General features: G+C 40.2%; 2 protein-coding genes across 4 annotated transcripts in view; one reads left to right on the top strand and one right to left on the bottom strand.

Annotated features, from left to right (window-relative positions):
• cacna2d2a (calcium channel, voltage-dependent, alpha 2/delta subunit 2a) overlaps nucleotides 1-15,882 on the top strand; it is a gene marked incomplete at its 5' end in the record, with an annotated part of 19,817 nt that extends 3,935 nt beyond the window's left edge. Inside the window, 19 exons of the mRNA XM_079461069.1 lie at nucleotides 387-458; nucleotides 551-612; nucleotides 1,801-1,877; nucleotides 4,564-4,624; nucleotides 7,220-7,317; nucleotides 7,399-7,489; nucleotides 7,573-7,635; nucleotides 7,758-7,861; nucleotides 7,946-8,044; nucleotides 8,143-8,237; nucleotides 8,469-8,516; nucleotides 9,932-10,003; nucleotides 10,073-10,225; nucleotides 10,314-10,366; nucleotides 10,517-10,572; nucleotides 10,650-10,779; nucleotides 10,879-10,988; nucleotides 11,073-11,155; nucleotides 11,879-15,882. Of these exons, the coding sequence (XP_079317195.1) occupies nucleotides 387-458; nucleotides 551-612; nucleotides 1,801-1,877; nucleotides 4,564-4,624; nucleotides 7,220-7,317; nucleotides 7,399-7,489; nucleotides 7,573-7,635; nucleotides 7,758-7,861; nucleotides 7,946-8,044; nucleotides 8,143-8,237; nucleotides 8,469-8,516; nucleotides 9,932-10,003; nucleotides 10,073-10,225; nucleotides 10,314-10,366; nucleotides 10,517-10,572; nucleotides 10,650-10,779; nucleotides 10,879-10,988; nucleotides 11,073-11,155; nucleotides 11,879-11,986 (1,635 nt within the window). The 3' untranslated portion in view covers nucleotides 11,987-15,882. The remainder of the gene's footprint in view (nucleotides 1-386; nucleotides 459-550; nucleotides 613-1,800; nucleotides 1,878-4,563; nucleotides 4,625-7,219; nucleotides 7,318-7,398; nucleotides 7,490-7,572; nucleotides 7,636-7,757; nucleotides 7,862-7,945; nucleotides 8,045-8,142; nucleotides 8,238-8,468; nucleotides 8,517-9,931; nucleotides 10,004-10,072; nucleotides 10,226-10,313; nucleotides 10,367-10,516; nucleotides 10,573-10,649; nucleotides 10,780-10,878; nucleotides 10,989-11,072; nucleotides 11,156-11,878) is intronic.
• abhd14b (abhydrolase domain containing 14B) lies at nucleotides 12,063-19,467 on the bottom strand. Of its 3 annotated transcripts, none has more exons than XM_079460968.1 (4): nucleotides 19,400-19,456; nucleotides 19,021-19,282; nucleotides 16,588-16,834; nucleotides 12,063-16,462 (listed from the first exon to the last, which is right to left on the bottom strand). In XM_079460968.1, exons 2-4 carry the CDS (start codon nucleotides 19,235-19,237, stop codon nucleotides 16,396-16,398), a joined length of 531 nt encoding a protein of 176 aa, XP_079317094.1. In that variant the 5' UTR covers nucleotides 19,238-19,282; nucleotides 19,400-19,456; the 3' UTR covers nucleotides 12,063-16,395. The 3 variants fall into 3 exon arrangements, with proteins under 3 accessions (XP_079317094.1, XP_079317092.1, XP_079317093.1); XM_079460966.1 differs by having other exon boundaries at nucleotides 12,070-16,462; nucleotides 16,593-16,834; nucleotides 19,400-19,467; XM_079460967.1 differs by lacking the exon at nucleotides 19,400-19,456 and having other exon boundaries at nucleotides 12,070-16,462; nucleotides 16,593-16,834; nucleotides 19,021-19,319.
• Between the last annotated feature and the right edge of the window lie 84 nt (nucleotides 19,468-19,551).

The following is a 19,551-nucleotide window of genomic DNA, read 5'->3' as shown; positions in this document are numbered from 1 at the left end:
TTTGAACAATTAGAAAAATGATCTCGTTTAGGACATAATGGGCCTTATTTTCAGGATCTAAGCTCATGGTTTAAAGCAAACGGCCCAGGTGCACTCACAGCTGTCCCAATCCCCTTTTGCCATTTTAACGGCTGGGCACATGGTCTAAACGGGTCGTCCTGATTCTCTTAATGAGTAATGGGGGTTTTGGGGGCGTAACGTGCAGTAAACCAATCAGAGTGTCCTCTTCCATTCCCTTTATGAGCCAGTTGCGTGTAATAAAGAGAGTGGAACGCAATTGTTGGCATTTGGTGTGAACCCGGCATTATCGTACCGTGAGGTTTTGATATCGTCACATCGCAAATAAACAGTCCTGATCAGAACTCATGAAGGATTATTTGTCACAGATCCGTCGGATGATGATCGATGGCAGATTTGGACAGAAGAAGTTCAGGAGTCTGGTTAAATCTGCTGATGAGGTTTGTCACAGTCTTGTGATGGTTCTCAGCGTCTTACACCTGTTTGCTGTTGTTGACCGCTAATCTGATTTGTTTGTTTGTTTGTTTGTTAGCGTTACATTGACGACGTGATGAGGACATACATATGGACTCCAGTGGAGGGCACAAATTACAGGTCACTTGCCGTCAATGATCATGTCAGATGTATATCTGGTTTATACACTCCTAAAGGATTATTAGGAACACCTGTTCAATTTCTCATTAATACAATTATCTAATCAACCAATCACATGGCAGTTGCTTCAATGCATTTAGGGGTGTGGTCCTGGTCAAGACAATCTCCTGAACTCCAAACTGAATGTCAGAATGGGAAAGAAAGGTTATTTAAGCTATTTTGAGCGTGGCATGGTTGTTGGTGCCAGACGGGCCGGTCTGAGTATTTCACAATCTGCTCAGTTACTGGGATTTTCACGCACGACAATTTCTAGGGTTTACAAAGAATGGTGTGAAAAGGGAAAAACATCCAGTATGCGGCAGTCCTGTGGGGGAAAATGCCTTGTTGATGCTAGAGGTCAGATGAGAACGGGCCGACTGATTCAAGCTGATAGAAGAGCAACTTTGACTGAAATATCCACTCGTTACAACCGAGTGGCAGATGGGCTACAACAGGTAGCTACAGTTGAAGACTGGAAAAATGTTGCCTAGTCTGATGAGTCTCGATTTCTGTTGAGACATTCAGATGGTAGAGTCAGAATTTGGTGTAAACACAATGAGAACATGGATCCATCATGCCTTGTTACCACTGTGCAGGCTGGTGGTGGTGGTGTAATGGTGTGGGGGATGTTTTCTTGGCACACTTTAGGCCCCTTAGTGCCAATTGGGCATCGTTTAAATGCCACAGCCTACCTGAGCATTGTTTCTGACCATGTCCATCCCTTTATGACCACCATGTACCCATCCTCTGATGGCTACTTCCAGCAGGATAATGCACCATGTCACAAAGCTGGAATCATTTCAAATTGGTTTCTTGAACATGACAATGAGTTCACTGTAGTTAAATGGCCCCCACAGTCACCAGATCTCAACCCAATAGAGCATCTTTGGGATGTGGTGGAACGGAAGCTTCGTGCCCTGGATGTGCATCCCACAAATCTCCATCAACTGCAAGATGCTATCCTATTAATATGGGCCAACATTTCTAACGAATGCTTTCAGCATCTTGTTGAATCAATTCACGTAGAATTAAGGCAGTTCTGAAGGCAAAAGGGGATCAAACACAGTATTAGTATGGTGTTCCTAATAATCCTTTAGGTGAGTTTATCTTGTAAATTTGACGCATGATGTTTTTTTTTCTGTCATGTAGTCTGGGTCTCGTTATGCCGACCTACAGTGAAAATTACATCAAAGCAAACCTGAGCGATCAGATCCTTCAAGTTCAGTGTAAGTACCGGGGCGAGCTGACGCCAACCCCTCTCTCACCTTTCTTCTTTCCCAAAGAGACGTCCTGCCCCCTGTCCCGCCCCATAACCTTCTCGTCCAATCAGCGGAGACTCGCTGCCCTCCGTTCACTGACGGCGCGGCGGTCCCGGCACGAGCGTGGATCCCGGTGAGACGCGCGAGGACGTCCGTGAACCCCCACACCCCTCTTCCCTCCTCCCCTCCTGTCTTCATGCTCTTCTGTACTGAGGTGATTTTTCTTTCCCTGCGCGGATGTAAAGAAAAACCCTCACTGAAGCCCTGAGAGGTGAACGCTGTGTTTACTGAGTTGAAAATAATGGTGACCATGTGCTATTATTTTACCTTTTGCCAAACATTCAAATGCTCTCGCCTTCTTTCTCACAATGACTTTGATTCTGAAGCAGCTCTTGTGTGTTTTTAAGGTGGCATGCTGCTTTCTGTCTGATCTCCTGTGTTTATCATTTCTTCTTATTCCTTATTTTGTGTGAGTGCACAGTGTGTGATGTATCGTGTGCCGTCAGCTTTAGAATCAGTCAATGAAGAAGAAAAAATACCCATAATCCCCCCTGATGGGCCATTTTCCTGCTCAAGAGATGGAACGACTTTGGTTCTTTTCTTTCTCTTTCTTTCTTTCTTTCTTTCTTTCTTTCTTTCTTTCTTTCTTTCTTTCTTTCTTTCTGTCTTTTTCTCTCTCTCTCTCTCTCTCTCTCTCTCTCTCTCTCTCTCTCTCTCTTCTCTCTTTCTCTCTTTCTTTCTTTCTCTCTCTCTTTCTTTCTCTCTTTTTCTTTCTCTCTCTCTCTCTCTCTCTCTCTTTCTTTTTCTCTCTCTCTCTCTCTCTCTCCTCTCTCTCTCTCTCTCTCTCTCTCTCTCTCTCTCTCTCTCCCTCTCTCTCTCTCTCTCTCGCTCTCTCTTTCTTTCTTTCTTTCTTTCTTTTTCTCTTCTTTTTCTCTTCTTTTTCTTTTATTATTTCTTTTTCTTTCTCTCTCTCTGTCTCTCTCTTTCTTTCTTTCTTTCTTTCTCTCTTTTTCTTTCATTCTTTCTTTTTCTTTCTTTCTTTTAGTTTGATTCTTGTTTATTTGTTCTTTTTATTTTCTTCTCTTTAATCTGTAGTTAATTGTATTCTTTCTTTCTTCCCGAAGCGTTCCTCTCCTCTTCACGTGTGTTTTTCATGAGGTTTGTGTCTCAGACAGTGCTCGTGTGTTCTCAGATGTTCTCTTCTGTTCATTCATTCTCGTAGTTTTTTCTTTCTACATATTTTTCGTTCATTTGTCTTTGTTTCTCGTTCGATTGACTTGATTTTCTTTCTTTGAACAAACACAATATTTTTATTCAAACAGTCATTGAATAAAATATTGTCTGTGACCTCCTCCTCCCCCTCCTCCCCTGTACCCGACCCCCCCCCCCCCCTGTTTCTTTTCTTGCTCTCTCCTCCTCAGATGGATCAGACTTCAAGGGCAAGTATAAACTCCATATTGGTCCACCACTTCTGTTCCTCTTCTCCCTCGTACCCGTGTCCTAAACTCCCTGCTGAATCCCCACCTACAGCCTGCTTGCCTCTCTCTCTCTCTCTCTCACTCACTCGCTCACCCTCTCTCCTTCGACTCGGACAGCCACAAACATCTCCTGAAGTAAAATCTAATATTATCTGTCTGTTGATGTGGAAACATATCTGATCCCTGTGTCCGCTACATTTGAGAAAAGTGTCTCTCATCTCCCTCCCTCTTTCTCTCTCTCTCGCGGTTGACAGTTTCGTATCCACTTCAAATGACGACTTGTGTAGTTATTGTCCGTTTGTTTCTCTTAAAACGTGTTTATCTTTAGTCCTGTAGACTTTGTTTGGTTTTAGTGTGAGAATCTATCGGCTTTTTCATTTCAGTGTTGGGAAATCTTTGTTTTCTGGTTAGCGGTGGGTTTATTTAGGCTGGTTAATATCAGGGGAAGTTATCTCAGCTGGGTGGCCTCCTTTAGGTCCTCTCATGTTGTCATAGTGACAGGGCGATGGGTTTGTTTGTCGTCTTTTCTTACCTCCCCCTGTGTTTTCATCAGCTTGACTCCTCTGTACTGTCTATCACCCCTCAGACTGCCATCACTGAAGCTGAAAGTGCAAGGCATTGTGGGGGAAAACCACCGGGGCACAAGTGTTTGTGTTAAAGGCTCGTGTGATATTTGCATGTTAGATATCAAGAGCACAAATTTTGAAGTGAGGTTGCCCTCTCTCGCCCCTCTCAGCGCCGGGCACTTTCCTCTGATGCTGTCGGTCTGCGGGGTGATCACCCTTCATCAGGAACCCTGCCTCACCCAATCCCAGCACAACACCAGTTGGCCACGTTGATGCCTGTTGACAACGAAAGCGACACGTCACACACTTTGTGAAAAGCGCGTCGGAGAACTCACTTCATCTTGCTGTCAGAGGCGAGTCAGTTCTCCGACTTCAACCAATCAAATCACAACCAAAACACGGCCGCTTTCCGGTAATTTGGGCACATCTGACTCAAGGCACCATAGTGGCAAACGCCCGAGATCCCCCATGATTCCTCAGTGTTGCTATGGTAACGTCCCCACTGCGTTCCTGCACTTTTTGGAGAGCAGCAGCAGTTGTTTCTCAGAATCTCCCTGTGATCTCCGTCCGCCGCTTCACTCCGGATAATCTTGCCCATTTCTGTTGCAGATTTTGAGTCTCTGCTGCCAAACACTTTTGAGTCAGAGGGACATGTGTTCATAGCCCCCAGGTAGCTCTGTGTGAACATGCATATGTCCATCGCTAACATACAGTAGCCGCCGTACTGTAGTGTGTGTCCACCGTCTGCGTGTGTGTGTGTCTTTCCATTTTAACCCAGATATCTGTGTGTGTGTGTGTGTGTGTGTGTTTGTGTGAAAATTCATGAGTCTTCTCATGAAAATTGTTTAGATATGTTTGTCAGGAGAACAGCTGGGAAAGAGTTTAAGCTTCAGCAGGTTCAGGTTTTTTTGCCTTTGTTCAGTTTGTTCATGTTGGCTTTAAGTTTCTCTTAGTTTTCCTAAAAGAGCCCAATGATCTGTAAATGTGTCTAATGTAAAGTTTCAGAAGTAATCGCAACAGATTTCCCAATGAACAAAGTTATCGATTTAAAGTAAAAAATGTCAATATGAACATATGGAGTTCAATTAAAGGAACAGTTTGTCCAAAAAGGAAAATCCTGACTTCAGTACACACCCTTGAGTTGTTCCAAATCTGTATAAATGTCTTTGTTCGGTTAAAGCCACAATATGTACATTTGGACCGCTAGATCCAACATCAAAAGGCGAAGCTAAATGACGTTATGTAGGAGAGTGGAATTATGGGACATGTGGTTTTCACCACCCAGAGGCGTATGGAGATCGCCCATCATGTTCACGGTCGAGGTAATGAATGAATTTTATTTGATGTCTAAGCTTTCCTGTATCTCAGTGTTAAGAGCATTGGTTGTGTGTTGGATTCCAGGGGATTGCAGATAACTGTGTATAAATGTATAGGATAATGCTATGTAAGTAGCTTTGGATAAATGCGTCTGCCAAATGCCTAAATGTAAATGTTATCGTAATGAATTCGCTGCAAGAAACGTGTAATAAAATGCTACGTTAGTCCGCGAATGATACTGGACTTTGTCAAAAGATTTGGTAGCGTAATGCTACGCAGTTTTAAAACCGGTTAAAACTGTCATACAGTCGTTGTTTATAAAATTTCTGTGGATTTACACATTCTTGGGAACATTTGGGATCATGTAAGTACACAACTGCATGAAATATATCACACTGTCTACATGATTTTTGATCTTTCATAACAAAATACTTCCATATTGTGGCTTTAAACACAAAAGACATTTTGAAGAATGTAAGATGGCAAACAGTTCTGGGGCACTTTTTCCTACTATGGTCAGGAAGTGTTTGGTTATAAGCATTCGTCAGAACAAAGACATTTAAACAGATTTGAATCAACTCAAACTTTTCATTTTTGGGTGAACTGTCCCTTTAAGTAAGGGCTGCGTTCATTATGCATCAGTGTTGAATTTGATGTGAAGCATCAGTCAAGGTTTAAAAACACAAAAGGTTTTTCTTCTGTGAAGTAATAGCTGGGTGTGTCCGTCTGTCTTCGGACGCTTCATGTCTTCATGCGTGTTTGCATGTCATTCTTCTGTGTGTGGAGGTCAGACGTGGACGCTCATGTGCATGTCACATCTGCAGAAGTTCCTGTGAAACTGTCTCATCATCTCTTTCTCTGTTTGTCCTGTTAGATTTGTACCGAAGATTCCAGATCTAACACAAGTTCACCTCTACTGATAGCAAGAAATATTTTCTGCGTTTTATGAAACAAATCAAGGCTGTGTTTGCAGAACAAACGTGCAGTTTTATCATATCAAATGAAAATAAGTGTTATCGAGCCGTAAATCAAGGTTTTTATATTGATTTTTTCTTGTCATTAGAGCTGAACTTCTATTAAATCTGAAACAAGTCTTTACTGTATATTGAGTTTTTTACAGTATGTGTTTGTGTGTTTTATGATGTATATTCATCAGTGTGTGAAGCAGACAGAAGACCAAATGTGTGAAACTATCAGTGTCCTGCTTTAGTTGAGCTCAAGCTGAAGATATCTCACATGTCCGTGACTTTATTTCTTCACCTTAAAGGGGAAGTTCACCCATAAATCTACTTTGTGTGATTTTTTTACTCACCTACATGACGTTAAACATGTTTAGAGAACTCCCGGCGTCTTCGGAGCACAAATGAAGATATTAAGGAGACATCCGAGAGATAAAGACATGGTTAAAATGGTCCATCCGCTCATAGTGGCTCAGTTGAATTGTTTTGAAGCGATGAGAATGCTTTATGTGCCAAAAATAAACCAAAATACAGACTTTAATGGATATATTCTCCTGTCAGTGTATGGTGCACGTTCACGAGAGCCTGGAAATCTCTCGGATGTCTCCTTAATATGTCCATTTGTGCTCCGAAGACGCTGGAATTTTTTTGGGTGAACTTCCCCTTTTACAGGAGATGAAAATATGTTAGGGCCATGTTTAGCTCCAAAAAGCATAAAAACCAGCCATTATTAAAGTGATTATTGTCGTCATGTTTTTTTCATGCTTAGCAAAAGTGAAACCAAAAGAGTCAAACACAGTGACAAGCTGAAGAAATGAAGTCATGAACACGTGAGATGTCATGAGGTTGAGTTTTGATTTCATATGCAGTGTGTTGTGTATATAGACAGATCTCTGTACTGTTACACTGTGTGTGTGTTCGTGTGTAGTGAAGCGTGTTGTTGTATTATATAGTGTGTGCGTCAGTGGAATAACACATGTTCTCCTCAGGGAATACTGCAAAGATCTGGAGCTGTCTGGGAACAACACAGAGTTCCTGCTCAACTTCATTGCTCTCATGGAGAAAGTCACACCAGACTCCAAACAATGTGAGTCTAAACACGTCCGTCACCTCGTTACATCACTTCCTCTGACCTTTCACCTCAACAACACCGCACCCTTCTGCACAGGTGACAACTTCCTGCTTCATAATCTGATCTTGGACACGGGCATCATCAGACAGCTGGTGGATAAAGTCTGGAAGACCAAAGATCTCAACACGTATGCAATGAACACACACTAAACCTGAGTCCTCTCACATGACCATTAAAGTATATTCACACGTGTGTGTTGTGATTGTGCAGATATGGATTTTTGGCCGTCTTTGCAGCCACTGACGGAGGAGTAACCAGAGTTTTCCCAAATAAGTGGGTTTATCTTATTTTCTACTACTGTTTTAACATGTTCAACAAGAGCTGGCAGAGTAAAGTGTGTGTCTGTGCGTGTGTTTGTGTCTGTGTGTCTCTGTGTGTGTTTGTGTGTGTTTTAGGGCTGCTGAGTCGTGGGAGGAGGATTCCGAGCCTTTTAACGCCAGTTATTACCGTCGCAGTCTGGACAACAAGGGTTATATCTTCAGAGCTCCGTACCGCAGTGGTGAGTAAAACCTGAATTTAATTCTATTGATTGACATCGCATCTGTTTCTAACAGCTGCTTGATTGTATTGCTTCTTTCTCCAGCCAATGATGACATCCTGAACCCAGAAAACGACACCATCGGCATTCTGGTCAGCACAGCGGTGGATATCACCATCGGATCCAGAAACCTCAAACCAGCAGGTCCGCTCTATATATCATGATGACTGTCCTTCAGACTAAACATGCTGCACGGACTTAAAGTGGATCAGACATTTCTCATTGGGTTTTTTCTCCTATAGTTGTTGGAGTGAAGCTTGATCTTGAGGCTTGGACAGACAAGTTTAAGATCCTGGCGAGCAACCACACCGACAGCAGCCGGCAGAGCACACAGACGGTAAAGTTTGTTTTTATACTGAGCTAACTGTATTTTCTATTCCCTACCCAAACTGCAGAACCCATCACAGACTCACAGAGAGGATTTAGCATTTTAGTTTAGTTTTTTTAGTTTTGTTTATTGATCCGTTGACATCATGAGGACCGTTGACTGATACACACAATGTAGATGATCTCAGGAGTACTCACACACACATACACGTGTGAACGTTGTGTGTTTTCTCTTGTGCAGTGTGGACCAACCAGCGGCTGTGAGATGGACTGTGAAGCCAACAGTGAAGTAAGAGCGCATCACAGACAGAGAAACCTTGTATTAGCGTCCTCAGTGTTTCTGGACTAGGGCTGTGCGATATTGGGGAAAAATGCGATGCTATCGCATATCACATTATTTAGCGTGCCAAGTAATGCAGTGTTCGATATTGGATAGAAGGCTAAATAATGCGGTATTCTATATGCGATAGCATGCTAAAAAATGCCATATTCTATATGCGATAGCATGCTAAATAATGCCATATTCTATATGCGATACCATGCTAAATAATGCCATATTCTATATGCGATAGCATGCTAAATAATGTCATATTCTATATGCGATAGCATGCTAAATAATGTCATATTCTATATGCAATAATGCCATATTCTATATGCGATAGCATGCTAAATAATGCCATATTCTATATGCGATAGCATGCTAAATAATGCCATATTCTATATGCGATAGCATGCTAAATAATGCCATATTCTATATGCGATAGCATGCTAAATAATGCCATATTCTAAATGCGATAGCATGCTAAATAATGACATATTCTATATGCGATAGCATGCTAAATAATGCCATATTCTGTATGCGATAGCATGCTAAATAATGCCATATTCTGTATGCGATAGCATGCTAAATAATGCCATATTCTGTATGCGATAGCATGCTAAATAATGCCATATTCTGTATGCGATAGCATGCTAAATAATGCCATATTCTGTATGCGATAGCATGCTAAATAATGCCATATTCTATATGCGATAGCATGCTAAATAATGCCATATTCTATATGCGATAGCATGCTAAATAATGCCATATTCTATATGCGATAGCATGCTAAATAATGCCATATTCTGTATGCGATAGCATGCTAAATAATGCCATATTCTGTATGCGATAGCATGCTAAATAATGCCATATTCTATATGCGATAGCATGCTAAATAATGCCATATTCTATATGCGATACCATGCTAAATAATGCGATATGCAAAGCATGCTAAATATATATATATGCGATACAGTATTTATTTTTCTAAAATCTATTTAAATTGTATTAAAATATATTTAAGAAATGATATAATCAACATATTTTGCTTTGTGTCACGGATTGTTGATTGACTTGCGTCAGAGCACACTCATGCTATCATGCACACACATATCCCAACTAACATCCCCGTGCCAAAAAGATACTATACTATCCACATCCACCTAAAACTTTGACCATAATTAACTTATATAGCTCATTTATCGCAAACCATCACAATTGCATATTGCGATATTTTGATATATTGCACAGCCCATGTCTGGAAGAATCTTGAGAGCGGTCATGCATGAATGACTTCAAATGATTGTTTATAATGTGAAGTCGTCGCTTTTCCTTTCAAACCGTTTGAGTGTGTGTGTGTGTCGTGTTTATTCCCATGCGTGCAGGATTTGCTGTGTTATCTTCTAGATGACGGAGGTTTCCTCATCATGTCCAATCAGAAAGATCACTGGAACAGGGTGAGCATCACACACATCATGAGACGCTGTATGTCGCCGTCTCTGAACTGGTTTCTTCTTCACGTGTAGATTGGGACGTTCTTTAGCGAGGTCGAGCCGACACTCTTCTACGCTCTCTATAACAACTCTCTGTACAAACGCAAGCAGTCTTATGACTATCAGTCCGTGTGTGACCCTGTGCCCAGCAGTAATACAGGAGCCGCCCGTCGAGGGGTGTTTGTGGTGAGACAGAACTCATGGATGGATGGTGTAGAATGATGAAAACGCGTGGATGTGGTCTCTTATATTGCGTGTGGTTTGTTTTTCTCAGCCCACTATTGCTGATGTTTTAAACGTTGCCTGGTGGACATCGGCCGCTGCCTGGTGAGATAGAATCATACGACAAATATTGAAATAAATATATAGAAATAAAAACCAGAAGTGCATGATGACACTGAAACAGTGACCGAAGACCTCACACAAACTCACGTGAGAGTTGGCTTTGGTTTGACGTGTTTTTGTTTATCTCTGCAGGTCATTACTGCAGCAGATGCTTTATGGATTTGCCTATCACAGCTGGTTCATGACAGGTGTGTGCGTTTATTTCAGAGGTCATCATCGCGTATAACGTGATCGACGTCTGTCTAACACGCTTGTGTTTGTGTAGATGAGGTGGATGCTGAGGGGATGATGGACATGAGTAAAGCGACGAGTTGCGTCACAGTTCAGACGCAGTTTTACTTCAGTAACATCAGCAGCTCTTACAACATCTTACAGGACTGTGACAACTGCTCCAGGTCTCACATCATCATCATCATCATCACGCTGAAACATCTCTTCTCATCTGTCCGCCGTCTGTGATCTTCACTGATGATGTGTTTGTGTGTGATTGACAGGTTAATTCATGCTAAGAGAATAAACAACACTAACCTGCTGTTTGTGGTGGCTGAACGCCTCTCCTGCAACTCCTGTGAGATGGAGAAACTGTCTCAGGTGGAGACTGAATGTATCCTCATCATCAGCTTTGCTTTATTACAAACATGATCTACGGTCGTTATGAATACATTCCTTAATTCCCTCAATTCTTCAGACAAGGACCCAAACATATGTGACACGATAGCCACGGCGCGGTACAGAAGAGGACCCAAACCCTGTTTCGACTATAATGAGCATGTATGAACTTATTTCGGCTTCATTTAAACCACTCAAAAATGATTTCTGTAAAGCTGCAATCCATCACTTTTTCCTCTCTGTTTCATGAATAACATTTCTTACATGTGTTAACAAACAACATGATCATTACACTGCAAGAAATGACATCCTTACTAAGCATTTTTGTCTTGATTTAAGAGGGTAAAGTGACCAAATGTTTAGTCTTGTTTTATGAAAAATAATATAAGAATAACTACGCTTATGGTAAAAACAAGCAAGAGAATCTGTCAATGAGGTGAGAAAAATAAACTTGAATTTCTCACCTCATTGGTAGATTCTTTTGCCTGTTTTTACCATAAACGTACTTAATTCTTATATTATTCTCCTTAAAAAGAGACTAAATGTCTTAGGTCACTTTTCTTTTCATGAAAGTGCCTCCTGATTTAATAATGTCGAGACTAAGATTTATTATTATGTTATCGTGTTTTTATTGTGTTAGTAAGCTCTATTTGTTTAGTTATTATGGCTCAAAACAAACCAACTGTAGTTTGATTGATATTCATTGGAATGAACAATTAAAAACATGATTGACCATTTTAAAAACAGAATTATCACTTAGTAAGAATGTCGCAGTTTATTTTAATATGTTTTTATGTATTCAGATTTCTTTTACAGATTGCAGCTTGAAGGATTTTGTTACTCAACATAAATATAAATCCATCCACTTTTGTCTCTATTTTACAGGAAAACACATCAGACTGTGGGCGGGGCCACTCGTTCCGTCCCTCCCTCTTCACTGTACTCCTCCTCCAGCTCCTCCTCTTCTGTGTCTTGGCCCGCCCCTCCGTTTAACTCCGTCCTCCTCGTCTCCTCCTCCCGCTCCTCCTCATTCCTCCTTTATCTCCCCGTCGCTCTAGTCATAGATAATAAACAGGGACTTCCTCCTGCCCTTAAATGGAAGCCCTCTCGTACTGCTTCATCCACTTAGCTTCACAGATTGTTGCTTAGTGACCGAGGCAGAACGTCGTCGTCTCCTGCCAATCGAGAGCATTCGTGGGAGGAGCCAAGTGTCTTTATGAAACAGGAAGCTAAACAAAGTTAGTGCTGAGAAATCGACGACCATCTCGGACCAACGTACAGAGACGAAGATGTGAAAAAGCGACACAGACTGTTCCCTCACATGGGGCGGAGTTTCCTTCGACTCCGCCTCTAAGGAGGAAAGGTCATTCTTATCATCATCACATCCATCGTGTGCTGTATCCCGCGTGGCGTGTAGACGCCGCGCTACAGAACTTTCTGACGCTGTCTAGCTTCCGGTGACAAGAAAATATCAAATAATCGCAGAACTTTATAAGAGATTAACAAAAAACATCTGTAAGCAGACGAGTATTAAAACATACCTCCATATAGTAGAATAAATGACGTGAGAAGGGACAGATGATAGATCTTATTTATTCAATTTGCTTTTATTTATTAACTATTATCTAATTCTTGCCAAAATGAGACTTGTTGTGTTTTTCTAGCCAAATTAGGAGGACGATGAAAATAAAAAGGCTGACGTCGGAATGAAAGCACGTGTGTTGAGATGTAAAAGCGTTTTATAAATCAAACCGTCCGCTCATAAGGGCTTCAGTCCGTTTCTTTTATGCCCCTGATCAGATAGGTTAAGTAAATGTCTTTTATCACAAGTCAGACGGCACAGATGCCTGATGTGTAATGTGTGTTTGATTTTAAAGAAAGCTTCAGTCGTCATGTATTCATCCTGAACTCAAACCTCCTGTACTCCTGGTGTTCTTGAAGAATCTCTACTCTGGTTTTTCTGTTCAATGACGGTTCACGCTGATGTCTTGTTGGGTGCTGTACAGTCTGAGTTTTGTTTGTTATTCCTTTCATACTTCAGATATTCAGATGATGATCTGACTGCCGTCGTCATCATCACTTCTAACCGAAGGAATGTCACTCTGAATCTTGTGTTTTGCTATTTTACTCACACAAACTGTAAGAGCGTCACGTAGCACACGGGTTGGGTCGTGTTCTTTCACCTTGACAGGGGAGATCGCTATGAACCGTCATTGTGTGGAAAAGATCCTTCAGTAGGGGGTGAGTAAAACATGACGGAACATCCGTGTTAAACAATCATACAGATGATGAGCGAGAGAGAGAGAGAGAGAGAGAGAGATCTGATCTGTCAGAATGTCCATCATGCATTGTGAGGGTACGAGCACTTCACTCGGCTGGATTATTTTATGTATGTGTGAAACTTTATTTTCTAGATTATTATATATAACACACAACTCAAACTCTTCTGTCTTCTCTGTAATGGACCATTCTTTCATTATCATAATTTTTCACACATGTACGTTGAAAGAGTTAGACTATCATTAGAGCTCACGGCCTTAGAACACAAAAAAAAGCAGTGTTGAGAATATAAAGCCGTTTTACAGTGCACTATATACTGTATACTTGGGTCACGCAGTGCACATTATTCAACGAAGAACGACATTCTTTCATTTCATTTCTCAGACAGTAATGTGATTATTTTGTGTCCAATTCTTCGATTAATGAATCAAGAGATAAAAGGTCATGTTAGTGCAGAGCATCATGGGAGTTTTGTGTAAAACTGCCCACGATATGCTTTATTTCTTTCATCGTTTTCTCTAGCACTTTCGACATGTTTTTATCTTCGCGATCTTGTACAAAACTACACAATGAAACGAAATGTTCTCAGTGAGTATTTCAGCACTTTAAGTTTCACAAAGAACCAACTACATGTACTTACACCGTCTGTATGATTCTTCATGATGGAGTCCTTCTTCCTTCAGTGTTCATCAGTTTCTTTAAAGCAACAACAGACAGATGTTTTGTAAAGTCAAACACACGGCGGTGTGTGTACAGAAGGAACTGAATCAATGTTTGTTGTCATGATGTGAGACGAGTATTCTGGGTGTGTTGTCAATTGAATGATGACTGTACATTTGTGGTTTTTACTGAAGTGTCAAAAGAATTCTTCACATCCATTTGTTTTCAGGACGTCAGTTAAACATTAAAGGTAGAATTCACCCAAACATGAATATGATTCTGTCATTTACTCTTGTGTCTTTTCAAACATTGAATCATATCACAACTCATCAAATCACTGAAGTTGTCTGGACTGTTTAATCTTATTTGAACATTTTTATGATGCGTATCATCAACAGTCTGCAAACTAAACACAACTTTGTAAATGATCCGCAGAAAGCAAAAGCAGTGTTTGGACCGACACGAGGAAATAATCACAGAATTATCATGAATATTGGTGGATTGTCTCTTTGACTAATGAACAGCGCTAATGATGTCATGTTGTGTCAGCGCTGATGATGTTGTTTATTTTTAGAGGTGCTTGAATGCTGCATGTCTGTGATGGACACACTAACATTTGAACCTTGAATGCAACCCTTAATGTCACGCTGTCACACGTGACCTCAAACCTTCACACACAATACATGCCGTTCTTGAATTCGTATGTCAGACCCGTAAACCAGATTGATGAAGAGGAAATACTCCCAAAATGTCTGATTTTCATGTGCATGGTCATATGTGGTAATGTCAGCAAAAAAACGAAGACTGTTTTTATCGTATGCTTTTGATGAAGTTAAAGGTGAAAATCACCCAATGAACATTCTGTCATGATCATATCCACACTGATCTTTACCAGACGACGACGCTATAGTCCAGGTGTGAGAAACAGAGTATTTGCTGAATATCATTGCTGTTGGTTCTATCAAGACCCAACAAATAGAAATGTGCAGGATTTCACTTCAGTTCGTTCATCACACAAAGCTGTGAATAAATGACAGAATTTTCATATGTTTGGGTGAAAAATGACTGTGATGTTGTTAGATGGCTGTCAAGTGGCTGTTGTGTTCCTCTCTGCCGCATGATGAGAATTATATTCACATCAGGTAAAGAGAGCTCAGAGAGATGTTAATATGCCTTGTCCTTTATTCCAGCGAGCAGTTTTAAAACCTTGCCAAACTTCTTCTTTTCTTTTGTAAGGAAAGTGTGTATTTGTCTTAATACTGGAACACTGTCGATGTATAGGGGCACGGAAGCGCTTGCCCAACGTTTTGGCGAGACGCCGCGATGAAACGATGATGATTGTGTCTGTCTTGTGTCACGATTCACTGTGGAACAAAAGTCCTTGTTTTTAAGTGGTCTCAAAGATTTGCTATTGCCAAAAAAAGAGAAAAAAAACAATAGTATTCAAAAAGAAAAGCTAAAAGAGGAAGCAGCTTGCACGTGGGGAGGGGTCTGCCCCACCCACCGGGAGGAGTCTCTCCCGTGGCCCCTCCCACTCCAAAGTAACATCCCTGTAGGCGCGTTTCCATCAGTGAGACGTGTGTATGTGATTACGTAGTCTTTAGTCTGGTGATCCGTGACAAACGTGTACAAAAACATAAATTTAGAGAAAAAAAACGGAGAAATTTGAATTAAACACGAGTGAGGTTTAAACATGTATTAAAAAATAGAGAATCCCACCGTACTGCTGATTAAACTCATATGACTTGAGCTCTGTTATCATGGTGAGAGTTTGTGTGTCGGTGGCCTCTGTCAAGGCTTCATGTTGCTTCATTTTCTTTTGTACAGACAACAAAAAAACACAAGGGAAACATTTGTAAAATATTGTGTCTGTGACTCCTTGTAAAATATTTTCAAATTGTTTATTACAGAGAATCAGTTATTAAATAATGTTCATATTTTTCACTTCAGTGCATTGTGTAGTGGTTCTTTTTCATTATTAAGCCTACATTAACACACCATCGCTCTGGCTTGAACACACACAGCTGTGCAGGCTTTTTCCTTGCGATATGTGTGTTGATATTTGAAACTGAAAAATAAATGTGTGTATAATTTCACAATAATGATCCAAGGACATTTATGTGCAGCAATTGGTCAAACGTCTCATTCTAATCTTTAAGAAAAGAAAACTTTCTGTCTGTGTGTCTGTATCAGAAGTCAATACAGCACAGTCGTCAGTATCACGTCATTCATCCGAGCAGAGATTTCCTAAAAGTAAATGAGCTACGATTTTCTATTTCAATTGTGAATTTATTTTAGCATCGGTTATTATTTGAGCAATAACATTAATCAGAGACGGCATACAAATCACGATAACGTCTGCAAGAACTCCAGGACCGTCTTATGCCAGGTCTGAGGATCATCAAGGTAACACGGATGCCCCGCCCCCTTCATTACGACCACTCTGTGATTGGGCAGATGACTCAGGTTACGTAGTGACGCCTCCCCAAGCTGACTGTCCTGGTCTCCATACACGATAAGAGCTGGTGTCTGTACAGGTCAGAGAGAATAAACATGAGATTTTTTTCATGATTTAACACCTTTAATGAAACGTGTTCAGTTGTAACGGTGTTTTCAGGCTTCAGCGAGGCTTCAATGTCACGATGTGCACTGACCTCACCTGAACGCTGGAGTACTGATCCGCCGAGAACTTCTCTGTGCAGATTGGAGCCACGGGGATGTATGCTTTCACCAGATCGGTGTGTTGAAAGAGAAACGACAGCGAGTACATGCCGCTCAGAGAGGGACTGATGACCACCACAGGACCCGTTTGAAGAACTTCACACACCTGCTTGAGGAAATCACCTGGTGCCAGTTCACCCAGTGCCACCGGGGCAGGCGCTGATTTAGACTGACCCAAACCTGACGGGTCGTTCAAGAAAACATATGACTGACACCTGCCATTCATTTGTTCTGTAACAGTTTCTACAAATGATCAATATATTTAAAACATAGAAAATGAAACTTAAGTTGTATTTTTCTTATATAATATACATCTGTGATCAGCAGCGAATCGTGATGTTTGAGCCTTGGCCCTCTGCTTATGCCCAAGTAAATTTAACATTTATCTGATAAAATGTCAATGTTACGCAGAACAACAGCAAATATCCAAAATATGTCAAATTTAAGACTGACCAGTCGAAAACACTCGTTTCAGATAAAGCTCACATTAGCAACCGGAATTAAGTGATTAATCATAAATAACATACATTTTGATGATCAAATTATTTAACAACAAAGTCTTCCTCCAGTTATTTTGAACAACTTTTATAAGCTTTTCTCTTTTTTTCAGAGACTTTATAAAAGACACTAGGGGAGCTGTAGTACCTACATATTGCATATATTAGTGTGTATATTGTTACTAAAGTATGGTTGTGCTTGTAACATATACCACCATAACACACTTTATCACTTAAAAAAACTAAAGCATATACCATCAAAATAACCTGCAGTACAATTTACTATTATTTAAGATAATCTCAGTGTGTCTACCAAAATGTCATTAACATAGAAATAAAATGTTATTTTAGTCTTGCAAGTGAGAAAAAAACAGACTTTTCTATGACTGGTGGCATTTTAATGGAGGCTTCAATTCACTCCTGTATTTGGCGGTTCTACTATTGACACGTAAAAGCTTACACCTTCAATATATGATGACCCCATTCTTTCTGATGTCTTATATTCAGAACAATATGGTCGTTTCAAAGCTGAATTAAAAATGTATGAGAATTAAATATCAAAGCTCTAAAATAGAACTTAATCGTGATAATCGCCAAAGGCCTAAAACAGACAATTAATCGTCACAATCACAATGATTTATTAGACACTCAATCGGCGTAATTGCAATGATTTATAAGACAATTAATCGCCACAATAAAAAAAATATTTATTAGTCAATTAATCGTCACAATCAAAATGATTTATTAGTCAATTAATCGTCACAATCAAAATGATTTATTAGACAATTTATCGTCACAACCGCAACGATTTATTTGACAATTAATCGTCACAACTGCAACGATATATTAGACAATTAATCACCATAACCGCAACGATAATTAATCGTCACAATCGAAATGATTTATTAGACAATCAATCGGCGTAATCGAAATGATTGATAAGACAATTAATCGCCACAATAAAAAAATATTTATTAGTCAATTAATCGTCACAACCGCAATGATTTATTAGACAATTAATCATCATAACCGCAACGATAATTAATCGTCACAATCGCAATAATTTATTAGACAATTAATCGTTACAATCGCAATGATTTATTAGACAATTAATCGTCATAACCGCAACGATATATTAGACAATTTATCGTCACACTCGCACTGATTTATTAGACAATTAATCGTCACAACTGCAACGATATATTAGACAATTAATCACCATAACCGCAACGATAATTAATCGTCACAATCGAAATGATTTATTAGACAATCAATCGGCGTAATCGAAATGATTGATAAGACAATTAATCGCCACAATAAAAAAATATTTATTAGTCAATTAATCGTCACAACCGCAATGATTTATTAGACAATTAATCATCATAACCGCAACGATAATTAATCGTCACAATCGCAATAATTTATTAGACAATTAATCGTTACAATCGCAATGATTTATTAGACAATTAATCGTCATAACCGCAACGATATATTAGACAATTTATCGTCACACTCGCACTGATTTATTAGACAATTAATCGTCGTCAGCCAAATTCCATACTCTTGACTGCCCTACCAACTTTTATTTAAGTTTATAAATATATATTTTTACGATAGTCAAGTCATCACAGAGGTTCGCTATGGTCTGTAATGTATTTCACACTAAATAATGAGGAAAAAACATATATGACATTCTTTCTAGTTTGTCTTAATGTTGACATTATTGATTTGAATTGTGGCTCAATTTCACCATGTTTTGTACCCCAGAGATGTCACGGTATTCTGCGAGAACCGTGTAAGCATTACGATATCTTATTACAGGAGAAACCGTGACGCTTCATTCGCGTTGGTATTTGAGTGACAGCTCACCGGGCAGATCGAGCGCGAGCGCTCTGTGACCGGCGGCCGCCAGAGTCTCCAGAGTTCCGATACTTCGCCAGTTTTCAGAGGAGAACCGGATCCCGTGAAGAAGCAGAACCGTCAGACGTGCGGTACAACCAGCGGGGAGAGCCTGGCGGTAAAACAGCGCCTGATCCCCGCACATCTGAACCCGAACCGAGCCGTCAGAGAACCGAACCTCAGACATGACTGACAGATCAAAGTTCAGCGGAACTCAAGCGCGCTTTCACTTCTGTCAAACACACACACACAGAGAGTTGAGTTATCCATTAAACGATTAAATAACACAACTGTCTGATTAAATGACACAACTGTCTGATTAAATGACAATATCAAGTAGTTTACTAACCAGATATGATATTTAAAAGAGTTCCGGAAGTAGTTCAACAGAGACCCACTGACCCCTGCCGACCGCTCACAGAATTACAGCCTCATACATTTTAGTTTTTAAAGGGACAGTTGAGACAAACTTGTCATCATTTATTTCTCGTGTGGTTGTGA

This window comes from Barbatula barbatula (genome assembly GCF_947034865.1).
Source record: "Barbatula barbatula genome assembly, chromosome: 7".
NCBI classification, from domain to species: Eukaryota; Metazoa; Chordata; class Actinopteri; order Cypriniformes; family Nemacheilidae; genus Barbatula; species Barbatula barbatula.
The sequence above is the reverse complement of the archived record's forward strand: the minus strand, read 5'-3'. Positions and strand labels throughout refer to the sequence as shown.